General features: G+C 44.3%; 1 protein-coding gene across 1 annotated transcript in view; it reads left to right on the top strand.

Annotated features, from left to right (window-relative positions):
• Positions 1-27500, top strand: part of LOC134355924 (fibulin-7-like) — a 64035-nt gene that overhangs the window by 10784 nt on the left and 25751 nt on the right. Inside the window, exons 2-4 of the mRNA XM_063066836.1 lie at positions 16295-16451; positions 19943-20113; positions 26617-26742. Of these exons, the coding sequence (XP_062922906.1) occupies positions 16295-16451; positions 19943-20113; positions 26617-26742 (454 nt within the window). The remainder of the gene's footprint in view (positions 1-16294; positions 16452-19942; positions 20114-26616; positions 26743-27500) is intronic.

The following is a 27500-nucleotide window of genomic DNA, read 5'->3' as shown; positions in this document are numbered from 1 at the left end:
GCATTTTGCCCTGTCCAGGCAGCGTTTATGGTAGATGTTCTCAATGGTGGGCAATTGGGTGCCAATAATCCGCTGGGCAGTTTTCACCACACACTGGAGTGCTTTGCGGTCCAATACGGGACAATTGCCATACCACACTGAGATGCAGTTGGTGAGTATGCTCTCAATGGTACAGCGGTAAAAGTCCGTCAGTATCCTGGGACAGAGGTGAGCTTTCTTGATGCTCCGCAGGAAATAAAAGCACTGTTGCGCCTTTTTGATCAGGATGGAGGAGTTCAGGGACCAGGAGAGATCCTCAGAAATGTGGACACCAAGGAATTTGAAGCTTGATACACGCTCCACTACAGCTCCATTGATGTAGATGGGGACGTGAGTGTGGCTCCTAGCATGCCTGAAGTCCACAATGATCTCCTTGGTCTTCTGGGTGTTAAGGGCCAGGCTGTTGTTGGCACACCACGTGACCAGGTACTGGACTTTGTCCCTGTAGGCCGTCTCGTCATCTCCTCTGATCAGACCAACCACCGTGGTGTCGTCTGCGAACTTGATTATGGAGTTAGAACCATGTACAGGAACGCAGTCATAGGTGAAAAGGGAGTACAGAAGAGGGCTCAGCACACAGCCTTGAGGCACGCCGGTGTTCAGGGTGAGAGTGGAGGAGGAGAGGTTGTCCAACTTAACTGATTAGAGTCTGTTAGTCAGAAAGTTCAAGGTCCGATTGCAGAGGGATGAGCTGATACCAAGCTGGTGAAGTTTGACGATCAGCTTGGAGGGGATCACAGTATTGAATGCCGAACTAAAGTCAACGAACAGCATTCTGACGTAAGAGTTGGGGCTGTCCAGGTGGGTCAGGGCAGAGTGAAGTGCCGTGGAGATGGCGTCCTCTGTTGACCTGTTGGTGCGATAGGCAAATTGATGGGGGTCCAGGGTAGTGGGCAGACAGGATTTCAGATGTGATAGAACCAGTCTCTCAAAGCACTTTGCAATGATGGGGGTGTGTGCACCTGGGCGGAAGTCATTCAGGCCCGAGTGCAAAATATTGCAACGGTCAGAATGCTCCTTGAAGAGCTTTATTGATTGTAAAATTTCAGATGTTCTGAGGTTATAAAGGTGGTAAATAAGTACAAATACTGTACTTCTTTCTCCAAAACTTTAAACAGATTTAGACTTCGCTCCTTTACCCTTAATGGCCAGGTCTGATTTGATCTGCATATATTTGTCGTACCAGTGTAATCTATATGGGATTGGTAATTTAAATCAACCAAAGAAAAATCACAAAGGATTCGTTTGCATTCTTCCAGTATAGTACTTTGCTTAAGTGCTGTGCCATTTTATTTTAAGAACAGGAAATCCAATGAATCATTGTGTTGTTCGTTCCAGTTAGCACAAAAGGGTAAAATAAGATTTTGAGATTTGCTGTTGGTATAACACAACTCTTCTTGCCTACTGCTGTAGGGGAGGAAAGTGTTAAACATTCATAATTGTCTTGCTTTGGTGCCTAGGCATGTTGTTGAAAAGTCAGCAAATTTGTTGTTGTGAGCTTTCCATTATGCATTCAGTCTACTTGCTTAAGGGTATATTTCAGCTGACTGGAGACTTATGGGAGCCTCGTTCTTTCATATTTCATCGTATATTACTCACCTCAGCAGCTTTGTGTTCAGGTCATGGAAATAAAATTAGAACAGCCTTCATAACAAACAAGCCCTGTGTTTTTGGTCTTCTTGTGTGAAGCTGACCATGCAAGAAGGAGCTGTAGCACTTTGATGCATCCATTGTAGCAGTCTGCAGATGTTTCATTCTGGTCTATAGCATGAATCCTCATGATATCCATTCTGAGCTGCAGTTCAGCGGAATAATTTGCTACCAGTGTGTCAGAATGCTGAGTGTATGGTCAGATCCACTGTAATTTTAGAAGTGTCATCCATGTTGTTGCCTGACCCATCAGAGATCTCATTACTTCAAAGAGCAAGTAACCCCTTCCTACAGTCCTGGCTGATAGCTACCCCAAGGCCAACATGCCTAGATTATCTGGCTGTTATCACATTGATATTTATAGGACCCTGATGTGTATAAAGTGGCAAGTACATTTTCTGCATTGCAAATGTGCCTTAAAGCAAAAATACTTTGTTGGCTGTGAAGCACTTTGTGCAGTCTTAAGGTCATAAGAAATGCAAATTCCTGATGTAGAACCTCTTGTATTTACACATTCCTGTTTCTTTTTTTAACAACAAAAGGTCTTGCAGAATGTCATTTTAGAAAGCTACCTGATACATAGAGACACTTGGTCCTCACAACACCAACGGCAATAGCAGTCTGCTGGACTTCAGCCCATGGTTTAGAATCAGGGCTTCTGGGAAAGTGTCTGATTCCAAAGAGTATGTAATTGCTCTCGTGGCTAAAATGCCAGTGGTTATTTTGAGGTTTGATACATTATTATCAAGTTTTGAGTGAATGATATATTAGTGAATGAGCTAAATTGTTGGGCTGCTGTCCTTGGAAGTATAGCTCCCAACTAATTTGATGTTCCAAGCAGCCTTTCACTTGCCACTTTAACCTGTTACGTGATGTTTCCCTTGTTTCTAACTGAACCAACATGTGAGATTTACACTCAGTGGCCACTTTGTTAGATACCTCCCGAATTTCTGTTCATGGCCTTCTGCTGCTGTAGCCCAACCACTTTAAGGTTCGACATGTTGTGCATTAGGAGATGCTCTTCCACGCACCACAGTTGTAACACGTGGTTATTTGAGTTACTGTTGCCTTCCTGCGTGTACCAGTCAGGCCATTCTCTGACCTCTCCCATTAACAAGGCATTTCTACCCACAGAACTGCCACTCACTGGATTTATTTTTGTTTCTCGCACCATTCTCCATAAACTCTAGAGACTATTGTGCATGGAAATCCCAGGAGAGCAGCAGTTTCCGAAATAGTCAACCCCCACCCCCCACCCCACTTTCTGGCACAAACAACCGTTCCATGGTCAAAATTAGATCACATTTCTTTCCCATTCTGAACCTCTTGACCATGTCTGCATGCCTTTATGTATTGAGTTGCTGCCACGTGATTGGCTGATTAGATATTTCCATTAAGGAGCATGTGTACCTAATAAACTGGCCACAGAGTGTATACATTTTTAAAGGAACAGTTATGGATCATTCAGCATTTCAAGTCAATTTCACCTTTCACGGTGGTCTTGGCTGCCTTCTTTAAATTTGTCTGAGCCTATTTTCCTTTCTCATGGTTTAGTATTTTAGCTAGAGATGCTAGCAATGTTGGCTGTTTTATAGAGCTCTCGAACCCATGGGTATTCCTGCCAATTTGTAGTACCTCCATAATCCAAATACCCTTGACCTACAAACCCTTCATTTAGTCCAGTCCCAAAAGATTTCATGGAGAGGAGTCCCAGTTTTCCACAGTTCATTGGATAAAACAGTTGTCTTTTGCCACTTAAAGCGTAGAGAACTTGTTATGAAGGGGCAGAATTCAGAATACAGGGGCATTTGTTCAAAGTAAATTTATTATCAATGTACATATGTCATCATATAGAACCCTGGGATTTATTTTTTGTGGGCATACTCAAGAAATCCACAAAAGAATAATAAGCATAACAGAATCAGTGAAAGATGCACTAACATGGGAATTCAACCAAGGTACAAAAGATGCCAAAGCTGTTCAAATACAAAAAGAAAGGAATAATAATTAATACGCAGTAAATATCCAAGAACATGAGATGAAGAATCCATGATAGTTGTGGGAACATGTCAGTGATGGGACAAGTGAAGTTATCCCCTTTGGTTCAAGAGTCTGATGGTTAAGGGGTAATAACTGTTCCTGAACTTGGTGGTGTGAGTTCAGAGGCTTCTGTACCTTCTGATGACAACAGCAAGAACATCAAGTGTAATCTTACTACGAGGAAGAGATTGCTTTTAAGATGTTTAGGACAATCCCTAGTACTTAGGGTCTTTTATTTACGGTAAGTGACTTTTACTAATCTGATCCTGGACAGGAAAGTGACTCCTATGGATTGCTTCAAAACCATGTGTTTGGTCTCTTATCTTTCACCTGACCAAATAATTCTTATTACTCATCAGAAAATATGGGCCCGTGGCTCCTTCTCTTACCATGGCCAACTGTCTGCCTGTAATCTGCATTAATAACGAGTGTAGTGCAGCCACACAGCCAAGTCTGACCTGGCCCCTAGGCATGGCAATGCTACCTGTTTGATCACCTGCCGAACCCAGGGTTCTAACAGCTGTTTTTCTGCTGCCCGGTCTTGAGTCGCATTGAAATTGGCAGAACAACGTGTATCAATGTCCCGTCAGACTTCACAAAATATTAATGTGACCCAATTTCACATGAGCTACGTAAGGAGATATTGGGTTAAATGCCCAAGTGCATGGACAGAAAAGTAGGTGTAACTCAGAGGGGAGTGTGGAAGAAAGACACATATATTTGGGGGGGGGGGTTGGAATTCCAGAGTTATAGACCTAGGCAGTTCCAATTTATAGAACAAAGAAAGGCAAAGGCATGCAATTGCAAAGCATTCCATTTTAAATCTCCAGGCCCTGCCGTTTGTGTAATCTGGTGCTCTGAAGAGATTTCTCTTCTTCCACCTATGCGGCCAACAGGGCCGGACTTTAGGCAGGGCTAGGCTGGGCTGCAGCCCAGGGGCCCGAGCTGCAGAGGGGCCCAAAATAGGTAGCTATCATCATGGCAGACAAAAAAAAAATACGAGAGTGGAGCACAGAAAAGAAAAAGAAACAAGAAAAAGAGGACCGTGAGAAAGGAGCATTAAAAAAGACATTGAAGTTGACAGAATTTTTAAACCTGTTCTCGATGATGCAGCAGTACCATAACACTTGTCACAGTCTGAGACAGATGGACAAATGGAGACTTGTTCAACAGCTAGCGCTAACACCAGCGTTAGCACAGGACCACCGTCCTTGCCACAGTCAGCGGCTAACGTTGAAGAGGCAGAGAGCATGACCTTGGGATTCCCGACCACAGAGGCCTCCGACAACCATGTTGGGCCGCCATTAATGTTAACGTTACTGCTACTGATGATCCTTACAGCACTGATCCTGCTCGCTGGGGAAAGGAAACGTTAGATGATTCAGTCCAAGCATACTGGGCTAAGAAAGGGCCGGAGTCCTGCCAGAACAAGGATGTGGATATCAAAGCTTTGGAACGAGTATACAAACAGCAGAGACATTTTTTCCTCCAGATTTCACTTCAAACGCAAGCTCGTAAATGGTGAGTACATTATCAAGGCTGGCTTTCCACCAGCTGTGTGTTTTGTTTTGCATGCCGCATCTTCAGTGATGGTAGCTGTCAGCCCATCTTCGAAACTGGCTTTAGCGACTGGAAACATGCCGCTGAGCGCATAGGAGAGCATGAAAATAGCCAACACCACAGGAAAACGACACTGACCTATGTTACACTAGCATCTGACAGTGGAAAAATAGATACAGAACTGCAAAAGCAGATGGAGCCAGAGTGTGTCTACTGGACCGACGTATTGAGAAGAGTGGTGGCGGTTGTGAAGTTTTTGGTCGAGAGGGGACCGGCTATCTGAAGCTCCTGTGACATATTTGGCAGGCCTGATAATGGCAACTACATAGGCATTCTAGAGGTAAATAAGTGAGTTTGACCTGTTTTTGAAGGTGCACATACAGAAATTTGGAAATGCAGGATCAGGCACCCCTTCAAATCTTTCACCTAAAACGTGAGGAGTTTATTGAGCTCATGAGTGATGGAGTTCTGTCAGGGATCGTCAGTGAAGTCAAAATGGCCAAATATTTTTCTATTAGCATCGATTCAAGCACAGATGTTGCACACGTAGATCAGCTCATATTCATTTTACGTTATGTGTCAACTGATGGAAACATTCAGGAACGATTCTTACGATTTCTACCCATTGAGAGTCACACAGGGGAGGCTTTATGTGAGTGTGTGCTCAAAGTTTCAGGAGTGATGAATATTGACATAAGCAACTGCAGGGGCAGTGCTATGACAATGCTGCAAATATGTCCGGTGCATACAAGGGCTTACACTCCCGCATCAAGGAAATCAATCCACTTGCTGAGTGGGTTCCATGTGCACCACACACATTGAATCTCGTTGGAATCAACAGTGTCAACTGTTGTGTTGAAACAGGTGATGTTGTCCTTCAGACTAAGAATCTGCATTACTTTTGTCCTCCCTCTTGAGGCCTGTGAGTTTATAGCCTACGTATTGTACTAAACCAGTGTCTTGGTCCACACCTTTGATATTTAGACCAGTACAACCTTTGCTTTTGATCTTTCCGTTTTTTGCTTGGTACAGCAGCATTTTACGGTGTTGGCAGGGGCCCATCAGCACCTCCAGCCCAGGGGCCCCGGCCCCCCTAAATCCGGCCCTGGGGGCCAAGCTCATTCCTGTCTTTGAAATTCATTTCTACATGGGCAGTATGTGTGTCAGTTACATCATTGGAGATTTGTCTGAATTTTCTTTGATGCTGGCAGTTCAACACATTGCGATGGCTCTGGTAAATGTTCACAAACATTTAACAAATGTTCACACAGTAAATATTTGGTCCAAATGTTACACATGCCAGGTTATTTTATGGAAGGTATTTCTCTAAAAGCTGGAAATATGTTTAAATCAATTTAAGTAGGCCCCTGTCAAACTGACATGCAGTTGATGACATCTTAGCTCGTATCGAGGTGCCATTGTCTCTGACACTTGTGACTTGTTCCACTATACCAGAGCTTGGGCATCTATATCTAGGTTGAATCCAAGCAACACACACAAAATGCTGGAGGAACTCAGCAGGCCAGGCAGCATCTATGGAAAAAAAGCATAGATCTATGCCAAAAGGGCTGAAACCTTTCAGCAGGACTGAAGGAAAAAAGCTGAGGAGTAGATTTGAAAGGTGGAGGGAGGGAAGAGAGAAACGCCAGGAGATAGGTGAAACTTGGAGGGGGGAAGATGAAGTTGATTGACAAAAGAGATAGAAGGCCAAGGAAGAAAGTTAAAGGGGGGAGGAGTACCAGAGGGAGGTGATGGGCGGCCAAGGAGATTACATGAGAGGGACAAGGGGATGCTACTGGTGAGGGGGAAGTGGGGGGAGGCATTACTGGAGGTCTGAGAAATCGATGTTCGTGGCATCAGGTTGGAGGATACCCAAATGGAATATAAGGTGATGTTCCTCCAACCTAAGTGTGGCCTTATCCCGACAGTGGAGGAGGCCATGGATGAACATATCAGAATGGGAAGTGGAATTAAAATGGGTGGCCACTGGGAGATCCCTCTTGTTCTGGTGGACAGAGCGTGGATGCTCGGTGAAGCAGTCTCCCAATCTATGTCGGGTCTCACCAATATACAAGAGGCCACACAGGGAGCACCGAACACAGTATATGACCCCAACAGACTCACAGGTGAAGTGTCGCCTCACCTGGAAGGATTGTTTGGGGCCCTGAATGGTAGTGAGGAAGGAGGTGTAGGGGCAGGTGTAGCACTTGTTTGGCTTGCAAGTATAAGTACCAGGAGGGAGATCACTGGGGAGGAACAAATGGACAAGGGAGTCGTGTGGGGAGTGAACCCTGCAGAAAGTGGGGGGGGGGAGGGGGAGGGAAAGATGTGCTTGGTGGTGGGATCCAGTTGGAGGTGGCGGAAGTTTTGGAGAAGTATGTGCTGGATGCGGAGGCTGGAGGGGTGGTAGGTGAGGACAAGAGGAACCTTATCCCTGGTAGGCTGGAGGGAGGATGGGGTGAGAGCCGATGCTCTTGTCTCTAGGTTGAAGTTGGTTACAGCTGCCAGCCTTCAGATGTCAATTGTGATTGGGTCTAATCTGATATCTTGCAAGTCAGAGTACTCGAAGTATTCAGGATCAGTGACATAGCTAGAGGAGCTGCTGCCTCACAAGCACATTAATCCCAGACCTCATGTGCTGTCTGTGTGCAATTTGCAAGTTCTCCCTGTGACCTCATGGGTTTCTTCAGGGTGCTCTTGTTTCCACCTAGATCCTGAATATGTGAGAGTTGATGGGTTAATTGATCATTCTGAATTGAAACTGATGTATAAATGGGCTGTATCAAATGTGGAAGGCAGATGATGAGAATGTGGTGAGAATAAAATGAGCTAGGTTAGGATTTGTATGAAGTTGGGTGGTTGATAATCAACATGGGCTCCGGGTCAAAGGGCCTGTGTCTGTGTTGTATTTCTATGTCCCTGTGACCAGAGTGTTTTAATTTCCTAGAAAGGGCGGAATTTATTTCCACATTTCATATCTTTCCTGCTCTGAATTAGCCCAGGTTTTTGTTTTTGATATAGAATGTCCCAATTATGATGAGCAAAAGCTGAAATCAGACAGCTTACAAGCCACCTGTGCATTTCTGCCACTCGGGTAACCAAAATTTGACCTTAAAGAATTTGTAGCAGCAAAACCAAAGCAAAACAATTGTTGCTAGCCTGCGACCGATACTTGTGTGACACACCCCCAGCTGCAATGATTGCTCCAAAAGTCAAATCCCTTATTTGATCCTTTATTAGCAATTGGCAAACATACAATCTTGAAGTGATGAAACTTAACTGTACCCATGTAAGCTAAGCATTATTCAGCGTTATCTTAGCGGTCAGCAAAAGATACAACCTCCATCGGTCCCAAGCTACAAACTGCCACGAAATAAGCAAGAAAACGTAACTTATTCTCCTTCACTTGTACCACACCCCTACTCATGAGACTGGTTACCATAATAAATACACAACACAGGAAACAAAGCAGATAGAGAACAGGTATGTGGCTCCTACAGAGTTCAAAAGTCACTGCTCAGAGATTTGAGGTACAGAATAAAATTCGCTCACACAGAAGATAAATGCAAAAAAGCAAATAAATCAATACATTTGCTTTTCCAACTCTCACTTCCTGGTGCATGTGTAGATGGTGCAGCTTTGCGCTACGCAAAGTTGGGATGTGCAAGAGTCGTCTGTATTTGGGTGGATGTGACGTTCACAATGAGAAGATGTTAGGGTTAGTACCATGCTGGGTGATGTCAAATGGCCTGTTTGCCATTCAGTATGACAAATAACTTAAAGTATACTTGTATCTTTTTCAGAACCCAATGCATTGTAATCAATAAAACGTCACAGGAATCTTTGTGTGCTCTATTTTAATTCACTTTGGGACGGTTTTGGGCCAGACTCGGGTAGAAGTATCTAAGCAGCTTTATTTGGAAGTTCAGAAGTTCTGCACCAGTGCAATTTTCAGATTCAGTAATGCCACACTAATTATGGGGCTTGCAAGGAAGTGTTTCAGTTCTTTGATTTTTGAGCATAATTTTGAAGTCTTTAATTGAGAAACAAGAGGTGTTGTGTTTGTATATATATTTGTGTCCAGGTATTCTGTATCTCTTTCTGACATAGAAGGAGACTATTTTGGTCCATCAAGTCCATGTCACTTGCAGGGCAACTCCATTATCTCACTAATTTTTCTGGTACCCCTGCATTCCCATTAAACCTTCCCCCCCCAGATTCTCCACACATGGGGCAATATATGGTGACTAATAATCTAACAACTTGCACATATTTGAAATGTGAGGAAAAAGTGGGGCACGGCGAAGAGATTCATGTGGTCTCAGGGAGAGAGTGCAAAGTCCACACAGACAACAAGGGAGGTCTGGATTTGATCTGGGTTGCTGGGGCAGTGAGGCTGCGGGACTACCCTCTGTGCCATGGTACGGCCCATCGATTTGGTCAGTCCTTGTTGGCCTGGGTCCTTGGACCATAATTGCTGCTGGTATATATAGCCATACTTCTGCTTCCCTGTGCTGGCTAGTCTCATTGGCCTGAATCATACTTTAATCAAAAGTATGATTAATCAAAAGTATTGTATTCATTTCTGGTTGTCCCATTACAGGAAGGATGCAGAGGGTTTGGAAAGGGTGCAGAAGAGGTTTACCTGGATTAGAGACCATGTACTATAAGGAGAGATTAGACAAACTGGGTTGTTTTCATTGGAGCAACAGATGCTAAGGGGGAAACCTGATGGAAGTTTATAAGATTATGACAGGCATAGAGTAGACAGCTGGTATCTTTTGCAAACTACCTAGAGTGTATGCATTTAACATGGGGGGTGGGGTAAAAGGAGATGAGTGGAACAAGGTTTTTTTTTTATGGTGTAGAGTGTCTGGATTGTGCTGCCGGCGTGTTGTTGGAGGCAAATACAATACAGGCATTTAAGAGGCTCTTTTAGGCACGCTAATGAACAGAGAATGGAGGGGTATGGACATTGTGCAGGCAGAAATTTGGTTCAGTAGTTCCATTTAATATCAGAATGTATACAATATACAACCTGAAATTCTTATTCTTCACAGACATCCACAAAAACAGAAGAGTACCCAAAGAGTGAGTAGCAGTAAAAACATTAGAGCCCCAAAGTCCCCCTACTCCCTCCTCCCATGCACAAACAGAAGCAAAACAATGACCCTCCCCTCACTTACTTTAGCATAAAAGCATCAGCACCTTCCACCCACCAGGTAAGCAATAGCAAAGCCCCCAGGAGAAACCATGATCTGCAGTACAACAAAAACTAATTGTTCACCCAACAATTCGACATACCGCAGTTTCTCGTTCTCCCTTTAAAAAAGAGAGGGGAGATGAACAAGACAAAAAGAAACACTCATTCATTTATGGTGTTGAAGACTGCCATATCGCTTTTTTGCCCCGAGTTCTCCAACTTGAGAACTGGCAACATACTCTTCCCCCACCAAGGAGAGAGAGAAGGCAATTCGCTGAGTACTGTGTCCACCGACAGCCAATCCACTGTTCACGATATTCCGTTTTCTCCCACGATGCTTGAGTCAATGGCACTGCCATAGAATTGGCTCGTCCCCAGGGCCGCCAAGCCTCTGAACCCCTTAGGCGTGTTTGTCTTCTAGGCCGCATCCTTGGGATATTGAAAACGGCTGATCAGTGAGTCCTGGGAGCGGGTCCCATCGCTGCAAAGGATCGAAGTTTGAGTGTAGCTCCATGTCAGGGTCTTCGACAGAACACCGTCCACCTTGAAAAGGGAAAAGAGAAGCATTAAAGGTAGAAATTAAGCTGTTTCTGCAAATAAGCTTGAAGAAGTCGCCGTCTAGCGCCATTGTAGCTCTGCCCAAAAACCATCATAGCTCCGTTCCACATCGTAGTTGGGCCTTTAATTACTTGTTCAAGCAAGACACACAAAATGCTAGAGGAACTCTGAGCCCTGATGAAGGGTCTCAGCCTGACTGATGAATTCCTCCAGCATTTTCTATGCGTTAATCAAGATCTCCAGCATCTGCAGCATCTCTTGTGCTTATAGTTACTAGTTTGCAACAACACTGTGGGCTGAAGGGCCCATTTCTGGGCTGTATAGTAGAGTTTACAATGTTGATCTGGAGGGCAGCATGGATTTTCTGACACAGTGAAATGGCTCAGTCTCAAGGGTGAAAGTGACATAGATTATTCATCCATGGTCTATTTTTTGGAGATGATACCCCCAAAGTTGGAGGCAATCTAAAAAAGTTTCTCTAGGCTATGTTCAGTGTTCAGAACTGTGTTTGGTTCTGGTCAGCTCACAACAGGAAGGATGTGGATACTATAAAGCAGTGGTCCCCAACCACTGGGCCGCAGACCGGTACTGGGCTGCAGAGCGTGTGCTACCAGACCATGAAGAAACGATATGAGTCAGCTGCACCTTTCCTCATTCCCCGTTACGCACTGTTGAACTTGAACATAGGGTTGCCAACTGTCCCATATTTGCCAGGACATCCCGTATATTGGGCTAAATTGGTTTGTCCCATACGGGACCACTCTTGTCCCGTATTTCCCCTGCTAAGGTAGAGCATTCCTATGAAACCTTTCGTGCCGAAATGGCGTGAGGCGAAGAAGCAATTACCATTAATTTATACGGGAAAAATTTTTGAGCGTTCCCAGACCCAAAAAATAACCTACCAAATCATACCAAATAACACATAAAACCAAAAATAAATAACACTAACATATTGTACAAGCAGGAATGTTATGATAAATACACAGCCTATATAAAGTAGAAATAATGCATGTACAGTGTAGTCGGGAAGATGAAGGCAAAACCCATTTGTGGGGGAAAAATCGGCACGTACGCGTATGCGCACATCACATGCGCACACAGGTGCCCACGCAAGGCTTCATGGTCATGGTAGTCTTTCCTGGGGTAAAGTGTCCCAGGATTTGACTGCTACTTTTGTCCTTTATTTGGGAGTGAGAAAGTTGGCAACCCTAACTGTGAAAGACATGTTGAGGTGAATTTAACCCTACTTGAACACCCCCCCTCCCCAGGTCAGCCGGTCCGCAAAAATATTGTCAATATTAAACCGGTCCGCAGTGCAAAAAAGGTTGGGGACCCCTGCTATACAGAGAGTGCAGAGGAAATTTACAAGGATGTTGCCTGGATTGGGGAGCATGCCTTTTGAGAATAGGTTGAGTGAACTTGGCCTTTTTCTCCTTGGAGCGACAGAGGATGAGAGGTGACCTGATAGAGGAGTATAAGATGATGAGGGGCATTGATCATGTGGATAGCCAGATGTTTTTTTCCCAGGCTGAAATGGCTAACGTGAGGGGGTATAGTTTTAAGGTGCTTGTAAATAGGTACAAGGGGGATGTCAGGGGTATGTTTTTCACACAGAGTGGTGGGTGTGTGGAATGCACTACGGGTGACGGTGGTGGAGACGGACACAATAGCGTCTCTTAAGAGAATCTTAGATGGGTACATGGAACTTAAAAAAATAGAGGGCTGTGCACTAGTGAAATTCCAGGCAGATTCTAGAGTAGGTTACATGGTTGGCACAACATTGTGGGCTGTAGATTTCTATGTTCTTGGCTAGATCCTGGGATGAGAGGATACAAGGTACAAAGTAAAATTTATTTATCAGAGTACATACATGTCATTACATACAACCCTGAGATTTTTTTTCTCCAGGCATACTCAGCAAATCTATAGAGTAGTAACTGTAAACAGGATCAATGAACAATAAACTGTGCAAATGCAGATATAAATAAATAGCAATAAATAATGAGCATGAAATAACAAGATAAAGAGTCCTTAGAAGAGTGTAGTTATCCCCTTTTGTTCAAGAGCCTGATGGTCGAGGGGTAGTAACTGTTCTTGATCCTGGTGGTGAGAGTCCTGAGGCTCTTGTACCTTATACCTGATGACAGCAGTGAGAAAAGAGCATGGCCTGGGTGGTGAGGACCTTTGATGATGGATGCTGCTTTTCTACGACAATGTTTCATGTAGATGTGCTCAATGGTCAGGATCGTCTGCTTGAGAAAATGCAATATCTCCTCTTGACTCCTGAGAGTGTCTGGCAGAGAACACTCAACGTGCAAGACAAGCATTACGTATGGGATGGAGAACCTCAAGAGCATCATTAGCAGCAGAGAGATCCTGCATCACCACAGCAACTACCCATCCTCCACCTTGGAAGTCTATGAACAGAATAAAGGAGGAGTACAATATGGCTGCTTTTCACAGTGCCTTACTAGCATTGGATTTGAGCTGCTGGATCTGTTTATTGAATACTGAAGGGGATGAACAGTGTCGTGGCTAGTGGAGCTGCTATCTCATAATCCTGACCTCCTGTGCCATCTGTGCGGAGTTCTCACGTTCTCCCTACACCAGTTTCCCATAGCTGTGCAGGTTGATAGGTTAATTGGCCACTGTAAATTACCCCAGGTTTGTGGGTTACTGGCAGGATCTGGGGCGGGGAAATGTGATGAGTTAATGGGACTGTGGGGAGAATAAATTGGGATTTGTGTGGTCATTTCTGACGATGACAGGAAACCTGTGGGGGAGACTTTTTAAAGTGGAAGAGGCTTTCCGCTGGGGCACTCCCACTCTCTTGATCTCAGACGTCCAAGTCTAGTGGTACGAACAAGTGTCACAGACTAGGATAATCCTTGGTTGTGGTGGTTGACCATGACTTCTTCTGTGCCTGGTCATGCCCTTCAGTCTCCAGAGAGCACTGCAGGACCGCCTTCCTGACCATTGTATCTCACTGTAGATCTCATCCGCCTAGTCTGCTGGAGCTGACAACATGCTGGGCCAGGCATATCCCTAACTCACCTGGATATGAGGCCCGCGCCTGGTTTAGCCCGCCTGTTGAAGTGGTGTGGCCGCTGTCACATGCAAACAGCTTCTTGGAGCTACAGGTGAGAGCTGAGTGTCCGGTGGGGACCAAAGGTGAGTGAGGTGCCCTGCCATGGACGTTGCAAGCCCTTACACCAGAGGTACTGTGCCTCCCTGGACACCCCATACATTCCAGGATTGGTGCAGATGTGGGCTTGTTCAGTTGAAGGGTCTGATTTTGAACAGTATAACCCAGTATGAATCCTGTTAGTAGTGTCACACAACATAATGCAGACTGCTCTTGGTTGGGGTGTTGTCTCCACTACTACACTCCTGCCATTATCACGTCATTTGGTGAAAATGAGATCAAATAAGTAATCAAATAGATCTGTTGCTCCCTCACCATGACCCATTTTAACAGCTTGCCCTTATGGACTCGACCAGCTCAGTCAGTGCTGGTGCCCCTGGCGCCCTCTGGGTGATGAACATTAGGACATCCAACAAAGAACTTTACTCTTACCCTTTGCACTGCTCCAAGTGAGATACATTTTAAAAATATATCACTGATATTCACCATATACATTCAGTGGCCACTTTAGGTACCTCGTGTCTAATAAAGTGGACATTGAGTGTATGTTCATGGTCTTCTTTTGCTGTAGCCCATCCACTTCAAGGTTCAACATATTATGCATTCAGAGATGCTCTTCAGTTGTAACGTGTGGTTATTTGAGTTAACTGTCACCTTCCTGTCAGCTTGAACCCGTCTGGCCATTCTCCTTTGACCTCTCTTAATAAGGCGTATTTACCCACAGAACTGCCGCTCATTGGATGTTTTATATTGGTTGCGCCATTCTCTGTAAACTCGAGAGACTGTTGTGCATGAAAATCCCAGGAGATTAGCTTCTGAGATACACAAACCACCCTGTCTGGCACCACGATCATTCCACAGTCAAAGTCAGATCACATTTCTCCCCATTCTGACGTTTGGTCTGAACAACAACTGAATTTCTTGACCGTGACTGCATATTTTTATACACTGAGATGCTGCCACATCATTGGCTGATTAAATATTTGTATTAATTAGCAGGTGCACCTGATAAAGTGGCCACTGAGCATATATATTTACTGCACATTTGATTAAACAACTTGCCAACAAGACTTCACCTGTGAGAGTAATTGGCTAATGTCTGTTTGATACTGGAAGAAATGGAATTGTTTATTTTTCTATGCTTTCAGGGAGAGTGTGGGGGGGGGGAATGTTGAGGATGTGGTAAGCAGGTTCAATACATTCTACTTAATAGAGCCTAGCTACGCAATTTGACTTTAAGAGGACGTGATGAAGTCTGTGAAGGTTAAGTTGCTTTGGGTTTGTATTGTGATAGAAATTAGGTTGAGTTGGCTTTGTCCCTGCATTGGCTCAGGATGATTTTGTTAATTTTACCTCTGTGTTCTCTATTCTTGATCATTTCTTGATGTCTTACCTTCAAACATCAGATTTGTATCAAAGTGTTATGCAGCTCCAAACTGGGCCCTTCGGTCCATCTGCTCTGTGATGACCCAAGATTCCCATCAATGTGAGTCCCATTTGCCAGAGTTTGGCCCATAAAGCTTTAAACCTTTCCTATCCACGTATCTGTCCAAGTACCCTTTAATGTTTTTAATGTATCTGCCTCAACAACTACTTTGCAGCATATTCCATATACTGACTATTATTTCTTGGTGGAAAAAGCTGCCCCTAAGTTCCTATTATCAATCTCTCCTCTCTCATGTTAACGCTATGTCCTCTAGTTCTGATTCTCCAATTCTGGGAAAGAGATTGTGTGCATTTACCCATCTATGCCCTTCATGATTTTATGTACCTCCTTAAGATCGCTCTTCAGTCTCCTATGAAACAGTCCCTACTTGCTCAACCTCTCGCCACAACTCAGTCCCTCAAGTCCCAGCAATTTCTCATAAATCTCCTCTGCATTTTCACCAGCTTAATTCCTTAACATATTTCCTGTATTTACAGAGATGATGGAATGGAAAGTTTTTCAAGTGATTGTGGTTTTAGATCAGTTGTATGTGGGCAAAGTGGTGTTGGACTTTAATTTTATACTTCTGGTGCGTGAACAGTTTGGAATGATTGGTTTTTGTGTGTGTGTGTGGGCAGGGCAGGATTGATCTGTGGCATGCCTCCCTTTGCAGGGCTGTCCCAGTAAGCAGCAGGTGCTGAGTGCCATCCGGCAGATGCAAAAGCTGCTGTCTGCACAGGAAGCCCAGTACAGTCAGGGGATTCGCATGATGAAGAGGAAGCTTAGCCTACTGCAGAACACAATGAACAAACAGGCTTCTAAATACAATGGTAAGTTAGATGAAGTGCAGGTAAGTACTAGGATAATGAGACCTTTCCTCTGTGTCTCAGGCCATTTCACACCACAACCATACTCACCATTGGTCTAGACCAAGGTTGGACGGTATCCAAACAAACATGAGCTGCTGGTGGAACCCAGTAGTTGATGTACCATCTGTAGGAGGAAATAGACAGTAGATCCTTCAAGTTCAGAGTGCATCCTGAGCCTGTTACCCACCTTGGTTTTGTAGTGCCTGATGCCCAACTATCTCTATAAGTTTCCAAATTTTCCATATACAGGTTTTGGGGATTTCACATCATCAGTTCTCAGGCAAACTTTGTCTATGCAATTGATCTTCATAAATTAATGCTGATTTCAATAGACCGCTCTTAAACAGCCATTTTTTGTCTGATTGTAGTTCTAAAGCCCACTGAGGCTTTTGCTGCTTTAAAGATACTAAATAGTTGCAAATTGTTGTTCACTAAACACTAAGTTGCTCTATTTATTCTTATTTAAAATTTCCATTATCTACATTATTTTGCTTTTCTCTACTCCCACTGATTTCCCCTCAACTGATCTGACGACTTCCTCCGAGTGATCCATTATTTGTTTTCTGAATACAGATCCCAGGCCCACTCTTCCCACCATGTCAACCCCTCCCCGACAGAGGACTCATCAGCCCACCCCGGCAACTCACCTTCATCCCCATCCCATCTCTTGAACCAAGCAGGCCTCAGAGCGTGTAAATGCAAGCCCGTTGATCGATTAAGGGCTGTTCAGTGGAATATAGGACAGCACAGGTCCTTCAGCTACAACGTTGCCAATATTTTACCTACTCCGAGACCAATCTAACCCTCACCTCACGCTTGGCCCTCCATCTTCCTTCATCCATAACGTTCTGGGCCTCATGTGCTACTGAGTTCTGTGACGATGTACTGTCAAACACAATCTTTGGTGGTCCACTGGTCCACTGTGCACTAAGTGTTTTAACCTGCTTTTCTCAGCGCTGCTCAACATTGTGCTGTCCACAACTTGGATCGGAATTTCCATAGACCTTTAGAATCTCCTTTAGGTAGTTTTGGCTGAAATTAATATTTGTAAATGAAAGAGGCGATTGTAATGGATTAAGGGAAGTAACCGGATTACACCTGGATAACCATAACTCTTTGGTACAGTCTGTCAGCTGGTGCCTAGTACATCATAATCCACTTGGGAAGGATCCTCTGTTTAATTTGGAAGAGGAAGAGGGTGTTACTATGAGATCTCCAAATAAAGGCACCCGACTTGTAGATCAGCAGAAGATAAGAGTTTTGAGTTGAGCATATGCATAAATCTTGGCTGATGTGTTAACGTTGATTTACTGATAGCACGCTTGATTTAGATTCTGGAGATTATCCAGATTCAGATGCAGATTTATTTATCACATGTACATCGAAACTTAGGGTGAAATGTGCTGTTTGTGATAACAAGCAACACACATGAGCATGTGCCGGGGGCAGCTTGTGTGTGTCGCCACACGTCCCAACGCAAACGTAGCATGCTCACAGTGCTCAGCAGAACAACATGAACAGCATCAACAACAAAGCAAAGCAAAACAAGACAACCTCTTGCACACGTCTCCACTTCCACACACACCCACACTTCCCCATGCATACACTTCCACACTCAAACCCCCATACCCCCACCCGCACTCACACGCGCACACACACTCCGGCACGCTTACACTCCCGCACACTCACACTCGCACCCACACTCCCGCTCCCCCCCCACACACTCCCACTCCCCCCACACTATCCCCCCACACTTGCCCCCACACTATCCCCCCCCACACACTATTCCACCCCCCCATACACACACTTACACACACACACACACTTTCCGCTCTGGGCTTCCAGTCCTTGATTCCAGACTCCCAGACTTGCAAACATCAGGCTTCCAACTTCCAGTCCTTCGCCTGAACTCTCAGACCTCTGACCTCTGTCAAGCCAAACCAGAAGCTTCACTATTTGGGCTTTTCCCTCCGGATTTCACTGACCCCAGGACTTGCTGATCATGGGTTTGACCTTCTGGCCTCAACCCCAGCACTTGCATAGACCTCTTACCCCAGTGAGCTGGGGGTTCACCATTCCTCGTGATTCTTGCCCATCTGACCTTCAACCGCTGCTTTGCTGATCTAGAGATGGTTGGTCTCAGTGCCTGCAACCTGACTTCCAGGATTGCTGCCTTTCAACCATGGATCTTCCAACATGGCTCCTGCCCCTGACCTCCAACTCTTCCTCACCCCATGTCCATAAACCCTACTTGATCCTTAATCTACAAAGCTGTCCCCAAAACCATCCCCATGAACCTAAAATACTACAAAGTGGGTCATGACATCAGTGAAAATCGCTACGTGGAGACATTTTGACTGGAAGATCCGGGTCCCAAAATTAGTTGGCCAGTCCAAAGTTTAAAGTAAATTTGTTATATAAGTATGTACATGTCAGCATATACAAACCTGAGATTCATTTTCTATTTCCAAGCATGGTCAATAAATCTGTAATAGAATATTAACCGTAAAAGAATCAATGAAAGACCACACCAACTTGCAGTCACTGGGCTCATTATGGTTTCAAGTTGCATAGCAGAGGTTTGAAATGCAGACAACACCCATAAAATGCTAGAGGAACTCAGCAGGCCAGGCACATCTAGGAGAAGCGTACAGTTGACATTTCGGGCCAAAACCCTTTGGCAGGACTGGAGAAAAAAGCGGAAGAGTAGATTTTAAAGGTAGGTGGAGGGGAGAGAGAAACACAAGGTGATAGGTGAAACCTGAAGGGGGAGGGATGAAGCAAAGAGCTGGGAAGTGAATTGGTGAAAGAGATAGAAGGCCATGAAAGAAAGAAAAGTGGGGGGGGGGGAGACGGTGAATGTTGACTGTACTCTTCCTAGATGCTGCCTGGCCTGAGTTCCTCCAACATTCTGTGTGTTGCTTGAATTTCCAGCATTTGCTAATTTTCTCTTGTTTATGATTTGAAATACAGTGTACTATAGGCTGACACCCCTTGGCTTCTTAAGGACCTTCTGCTCAGTAGGAGGTACTGCCTTTGGAAGAGGCATTCTGAGTCTATATTTGCCTTCCTGAGTAAAAAAAAAAGACATTTGGAGGACAATACTATAAAATATCTTCTGGTGCACTCTTTAACGTCTGCCCTCCTTATTTAAAAGAAAGTCCCCAGATCACAACGAAAACAAATTGTCTGATCATTTATCTCATACCTATTTAAGGGAACTTGTTCTGGCTATATTGCTGCAAGTGAAATATCTATAACTTGCTGTAAGCTACTTTGGAACACTCCTAGTATCATTAAAATCACTATGTAAATTTAATTTCTTCTTAGTTCTGTGATGCTGATTGGAATTCATTCAAAAATGATTATACTGTGCCTGAACAACCTAACGCCCTTCAACCCCCACCCATTCTATTTTTCTCCCTGTTTCACTTTGACTTTTGTCTCCACAGAAACATGTCCCAGGCTCCAAGCCCCAAATAATGGGAAGAAATTTGGAAGCAGGTACATGGTGGGCCATGAGGTGCATTTTGCCTGTGACCCTGGCTTTGTCCTGGTCGGGTCGAACACTAGGGTGTGCCTTAAGGACAAGAGCTGGAGTGGACAGTTGCCTTTCTGTAAAAGTAAGTCTTCTGAAGTGAAGAATCCATTTTAAAGCTGGAAGGCAAAACTTTGCAAGACACCACTGGCTGAAAACACAGGGCATTCTACAGTAGGAGTTCCTGCTGTTTAAACAGAAGAATTATGATATGACTCCTTTTTTTATTACACCAGTCTGGAACATGTTAGTGCAATAATCCGTTCTGAGGAAACCACTTTATAAGCCTTCTGAGCTTATAGCTAAAATAGTTCATTTTATTACACTGACTTAAAAGTGCAGACACTTTCATAATTACTAGTATAATGTCCTACATGTTCAAACCTCTTGGATTACTTTACCAAAAGTAATGCTTTAGCAAACTCGTGCCTGCCGCTAAACAGCTTCACTTCAACGATCCTGTAATTGCAGTAATGTCGAAATGATGTTGCATCAGAACTGAGGCATATACAGTACAATTCAGCACAGAGCTCCTGACATTAACCTGCTCTTACATGTACAAGAATTAATGGTTAGGCGCAGGGATTTGCAAGGTGCAGTACAAGACAGGAAAGGGAAGTAAAAGCATAAAATGTGGGGGAAAAACTCAGCAAGTTGGGCAGCATGCGCGTAAAGAGAAACAATATTTCAGGTTGAAGACCCTTCATCAGAACTGAGAAAGAAAGGGGGTTAGTCTAAGCAGCAGGGAACGTAGGGAAGGACAGTGGAAGCAACAAAGTGAATGTCTGTGATAGGATGAAATGATGTAGTTGTTGAATAGATAGTTAAGCCTCTTTCTCTGTGTGATGTGTTTCTAATACTGCTTAGTCTGCATGGTGCATAGTCTGGTCTATGGGGAACGTGCCAAGCAGGCTAGGGCATATGGCAATGTGCCAAGCTGGCTAGGTCATATGGGGGGGGGCGTGCCAAGCAGGCTAGGGCATATGGCAACGCGCCAAGCTGGCTAGGATGTACAAACGAAAGAAAAGAAATCTGGAAAATATAAAGGCGAGGACAAATGCCCTGCCCTGATACAAACAGAAAAAAGGTATTGCTGATAAGCTGAATTTCTCTTGCATTTTATGTTCTCATTTCAAATGTCCGGCATCTGCAATGATTTTTAATTTTGAATAACAAGATTTGCTTCCTTTTATATTTATATTCACTAGAGCGAATGCAGCACATTCTACCAGTGTATAAAGTGTTGGCGCAAAAAAATGAGATGTATGCTAGATTTATATTTGTCGATAGAAGGCAATATATCCTGTTTGCATTCAGGAGCAGCCTCAGCAATACACATGAGCATCCAGTCTCAGATTGGAGTAAATCATCGCCTTTTACCTTGTATATTTGTAATAGGACTGACATTGAGACACACAGGCTGTTTAAAACACACTGAAATATATTACTCTCCATTAAAAATGTGTACTAACTATGGACATTTTATAGCATTCTTGAAAATAATTTGTTTGAACAATTGAGGCTAACATTGGTTATTACCATTAACACATAGAAGACAGATAATAATAGAATTTTAGTTTTCAAAGGAAGTTTCTTAGAAGGAACATGTTGCCTGTAGACTGAAAACATTTAACGTAAATATTGGTTGGTGTTTATATTGACAGAAAGAAACTAAACTATTTGCATTTACAGCTCATGTGCATTAATGAAAAGTGAATATCCATTGCTGATCCCTCGTTGTGCATTGTAGGGGAGTTAACAATGAGCTACATTACGTCAAGGATGTAATTTTCTCAATTAAGTGCCACTGGTAAGCCAGATACTGTCAGTCTGATATAAGAATCTGCAAGCTTTATAGCTGCCATCTTTGTTTTATTTTTAGAATTTATTTAATTAATCATATTTCCATTCTGCCAAGATGTGATTTGAACTTGTGTAGCCACCAGGTTGCTTGCTAGTCAGTCAGTCAGTGGGTGCCGTCCCGAATCCAGGGCTGGCGGCTATGCACCTCCACCTTCTTCGATCTTGCGACAGCACCGAGTACAGCCTCTCCTCCAGTTTGTTCTCGCTGGCCGCCTTGGCACCGCCCGCCGCCGCCCCCTCTGAACTCGAGCCCGAGGCCGTATCGGCCTCCAGCCGCGGCCGCTTCTTCGAGCTTGGCCCTTCCTTAGACGGAGGCCTTGGGCAGATCCAGGCACACGGTGCAGCGCCCAAGTTCATCATGTTTCTTCTAACTAAGTGCATAGCATACGATTCGTAAATACGTGGGGAGGCTTTAATCTCTTCCACAGAAGATGGCTGTTGGCTCACAAGGAGCTCATCCGCCCTTTATCAGGTTTTGTCTTTTTTAGTCCTGCTGGGTATCCTCACACCCTCCTCACCAGACTAAGTCCGGTGGGGGAGCTGGCCCAAGTCGCCGAGCGCTGTACGCCCACCCCCCCCCCCGCCGAATCTCTCCGAGTGCCCGGGGCCCGACCGAAAACCATGGACGAATGGCCGGTGACCAAACTGGAAGTTTGCTAGTAACATAACCTGAACAGGGATGAAATGGGCTTTTTGTCCAGTCAGACTGTCTGATGCATCCCAGTGTCATATTCCTTGCATTTCAGGCCCCCGCTCCAGCATCTCCTGGGAAAGGAAGTTAAATCCAGAAAACAAAAATCTAGTTCAGGGAATTTCTCGGGATAGTTCTTGAAAATTTCTCCTGGACTGCATTTCTCTCAGATAATGCAATGGCCCAAGCTAAGGCTAATCAGACTCGTGTATAAGCTAATCTCTGCATCAGCTTCAACATTGTGGATCTCATTTGATGAAATTTACAGAACTGCCATTCAACAATTTTCCCTGCAGTCCGCTCCACAGTTTCGTTGTTCTTGCAGAAAAAGGTTACGCACATTCTTGATGTCAAATACTACTTTGCCCTTGTGTAACTTTGACTACGTGAGGTGAAAGTGAATTTGTCTTTGCTGTGGGACGTCAGCATTGTAAGTGGCAGGTTGTTGGTTGCTCTCCAGCAACATGACTGTGAAATCTATGCTGATCGTTCCATAGAAGCATTGAGCACTAATAGGGGTGGGGTGCTGTTATAGAGTGGGTGGGGGGGGGCGTCATTTAGAGATGTCTTACAGGTAGGATGTCACATAACTGTTCTCTCACATCTATATGGTGCTGTTTTGAAGAGAAACGTGCAAGTTTGAGCCAGTGTTTGCTCCTAAGTATTATCACTTGAACAAACTCCAGCAGGTCAGGCAGCATCTATGCAGAGGAATAAACGGTCAATATTTCAGGCTGAGACCCTTCGTCAAGATTGGAAAGGAAGGGGGTAGAAGCTAGAATTAGAAAAAAGGGAGTGGAGGGGGTAGAAACTTGCAGGTAATAGTTGAAACCAGGTGAAGGGAAAGTTGGGGGGGGGTGGGCGCGGGGTGATGTAAGAACCTGGGAAGTGATGGGAAGAGGTAAAGGCTGAAGAAATTCTCCCTTGCCTACTCGTCTCTCACCACTGATCCTGGCACTTATCCCTACAAGTGCTATACCTGCCCCTACACCTTCTCCCTCAACTCCAGTCAGGGCCCCAAACAGTGCTTGAGGTTAAGGCAGTGCTACACCTGCAAGTCTGTCAGGGTCATGTACTGTATCTGGTGCTCCTGATGTGGCCTCCTCTACATTAGTGAGACCTGACGTATTTTGAGGGACTGCTTCACTGAGCACCTTGGCTCTGTCTGCCACGAGAGTTGGGATTTCCCAGTGGCCACCCAGTTAATTTCGACATCTCATTCCCATTCCGGTATGTCAGTACAAGGCCTCCTGTACTATCACATGAGACCATACTTGGATTGGAGGAGTAATGCCTCATATTCTGTCTTGAGTGGCTTCCAACATGATGAATGAACATTGATTTCTCTAACTTCCAATAATTTCTCCCCTTTCCCTTTTTTCCATTCCCCATTCTGATTTCTCTCTCACCCCTTCTTTTCTCCTTACCTCTCTCTGGCCCTCCTCCTTCCCTTTCCTTCATGGTCCACTGTCCTGTCCTGTCAGATTCCTTCTTTTCAGCCCTCTACCTCTTCCACCTATCACCTCCCAGCTTATATAACTCATCCTCCCTCATTCTTCACCTATTACCCGTCAGCTTGTACATCTTCCCCCTCCCCCACTTTCTTATTCTGGATTCTGCACCCTTCCTTTCCAGGCCTGATGAAGGGTCTCAGTCCAAACCGTCGACTGCTTATTCCCACTCATAGGTGCTACCGGACTTGCTGAGTTTCTCCAGCACTTTGTGTTGCTCAAGATTTCTGGTTAATATTGTTTGCTGACTGTGTGATTTTCCTTATAGGCAGATTGACTACAACAAGGAAGGAGACTATTCAATCTAATGGGTCTTTATCAACACCCAGCCAATCATCCCCATTCACCCATTTCCTCATACCCTGCACTCTCATTCACACAAGCCTTTGATTCATGTTGTCAAATTTTCCATAGCATCCACATATCAAGAGCATTCCATAGGCAGCAAAATGCTTTGGAATGGCTAGAAGATGTGGAAAGCACTGTATAGAACACTACAGCATAGTACAGGGACTTCAGCTCATGATGTTGTGCCAGCTTTTAAACGACTCCAAGATCGGTCTAACCCTTCCCTCCCATATTGCTCTCCATTTCTCTCTCAACTGCATGCCTTCGTAAGACTCTCTGAGATGTCCCTAAGACTGTATATCTGCTTCTCCCACCACCCTTGGCAGCACATTACACACATCCACCACCCTCTGCAAAAGAAAAACTTGTCTCTGACATCCCCCTATACTTCTCTCCCATCACCTTAAAATTATGTCCCTTGGTAGCCATTTCCATTCTGGGGGAGAATGGTGCTACTTGTCCATTCAACCTATGCCTTTTATCATCTTGTACCTCTATCAAGTCACCTCTCATCCTCCACTCCAAGGAGAAAAGCTCTAAATCTCTCAACTTTTCCTTAAGATATTCTTTGAAATCTAGGCAGTGTCCGGTAGATTAGAGAATCAGAATCAGTTTTATTGGCCCCTACATGTGACATGAAATTATTAATTTAGCAGCAGCAGTTCAATGCAATACATAATCTAGCAGAGAGAGAGAGAGAGAGAAAATAATAAATAATTAAAACATAATAAATAAACAAGTAAATCAATTATGTATGTTGAATAGGTTTTTAAAAAATGTGCAAAAACAGAAATACTGTATATTAAAAAAAAAGTGAGGTAGTGTCCAAAGCTTCAATGTCTATTCAGGAATCGGATGGCAGAGGGGAAGAAGCTGTTCCTGAATCGCTGAGTGTGCGCCTTCAGGCTTCTGTACCTCCTAGCTGATGGTACAATCAGTGAGAAAAGGGCACTCCCTGGGTGCTGGAGGTCCTTAATAATGGACGCTGCCTTTCTGAGACACCGCTCCCTAAAGATGTCCTGGGTGCTTTGTAGGCTAATGCCCAAGATGGAGCTGACTAGCTTTACAACCTTCTGCAGCTTTTTTCGGTCCTGTGCAGTAGCCCCTCCATACCAGACAGTGATGCAGCCTGTCAGAATGCTCTCCATGGTACAACTATAGAAGTTTTAGAGTGTATTTATTGACATGCCAAGTCACTTCAAATTCCTAGTAAAGTACCCTTTCTAAAGCCTCCACATGCTTCCTATAATGCGGCATCCAGACTGAAGTATGGGTTTTATGGAGCTGAAAGTTCTTCTTTGAGCTGAGCTGTTACAAATTAGATTGCTATTTCTGAGAAGTCCTGTTGTGTTATCCCTGCCCCAAGTTATTGGTTGGCACATCACTGTGCTCTCTATATAAGTGATCTGTGAGCTGGGAGTTGTCTCTGACTACAGTCCAAGCATGGCTTTGTTGTCAGTGCAGGAAGTCCTCAATCATGTGCAGCGAATGGAAGGAGTGGTTTAGTCTCTGGAGTCTCATTGCTGGTATAACAGCCCCTCTTAGTCCCATACTGTTTGGGTAGCCATTGTTCTCAGCACCAGTTTCACTCATATTAGGCAGGATAACTGCCCTGTTGTATTCAAGTTCAAATGAAAACCTTGGACTTGCCCTTTCCTCCGGCAGGAGTGAAAGAACTTTAATGTGGATAAACTCCACCCCCCACCACGACATAAATCCTCCCGGACAGTTGATAACCCACCACACACTATTGAACTGTTATGAGTATTAAATCTCTCCATTTCCTTTCCTTGCCACCTCCTCATGCCCTGCAGCCTTCTGAGTTTTCTCTGCTTCTAGTCTCTTGTGCTTCCTAGATTAACCATTCCAACGACACTGATCTATAGAGCAGTCCCCTGTTTACAATACTTTCATCTACCCGGAGCCAATGAATTCCAATTCCCTGCTTGAATTGCCTGCGTTTCTTAATTCACTTTCCTCCTTCAATATGTTCCCTTGAAACTATTTGCCCAAGTGTCCTAATCTCTTTTGAGTCTCGGTGTCAAACATTGGGAACTTGGGATTCCATTTGATTAATAAAGGTGGCATGTAAATACTTGCTGCTTTAATCAGCTCAAGAGCAGCGCATCAGCTTAAGCACTAATTCTGCCCATTGCCTGTACTCTCTTCCTGCAGATATAAATGAGTGTGCCAGTAATCCTTGTCTCAATGGTGGGACGTGCGTGGATGATGTAAACCGCTATGCCTGTCTCTGCCGTGCTGGTTGGGCTGGCTTTGATTGCCGCCTTGCTTTAGACTCACGTAAGTTTCACTAGATTGTTGCCATAACCCTCAGCACAGACATAACTCTCAGTTTCAAGCACATTACCTGGAAGGGTACATTGAAAACACTCTGCTGTCTGTGCACTGTACATTAAATTAACTGCAGTGTCTGTGTGAAACATGCTCTGTAATCTCTGCACTGCGAACACACACTGTAATTTCTGCTCTTGTCTTTGTTCTATTCGCTGTACTATTTCTGAACTACACACTGAAATCACTGCACAGTCTGAAACTACACACTGAAATCACTTCACAGTCAAACTACACACTGAAATCACTTCACAGTCAAACTACACACTGAAATCACTGCACAGTCAAACTACACACTGAAATCACTGCACAGTCTGAAACTACACACTGAAATCACTGCACAGTCTGAAACTACACACTGAAATCACTGCACAGTCAAACTACACACTGAAATCACTGCACAGTCAAACTACACACTGAAATCACTGCACAGTCTGAAACTACACACTGTGTGGCTGGGGTGAAAATAAATTATGTTAAAAGTTCAAGCAAATCTGCTAATAGAAAGGTTGTGAGTGGTGGTAAAAATCTTCTGAGGTGTATATATTTCAATGCTAGGAGTATTGCGGGGAAGGTGGATGAGTTGAGGGCATGGATTGACATGTGGAATTATGACGTTATAGCAATTAGTGAAACTTGGCTACAGGAGGGGCAGGACTGGCAGCTTAATATTCCAGGGTTCCGATGTTTCAGATGTGATCGAGGCA

The sequence above is a fragment of the Mobula hypostoma genome, chromosome 1 (assembly GCF_963921235.1).
Source record: "Mobula hypostoma chromosome 1, sMobHyp1.1, whole genome shotgun sequence".
Taxonomy (NCBI): Eukaryota; Metazoa; Chordata; class Chondrichthyes; order Myliobatiformes; family Myliobatidae; genus Mobula; species Mobula hypostoma.
Note: the sequence above shows the minus strand (reverse complement) of the source record. Positions and strands in the feature narration are given on the sequence as shown.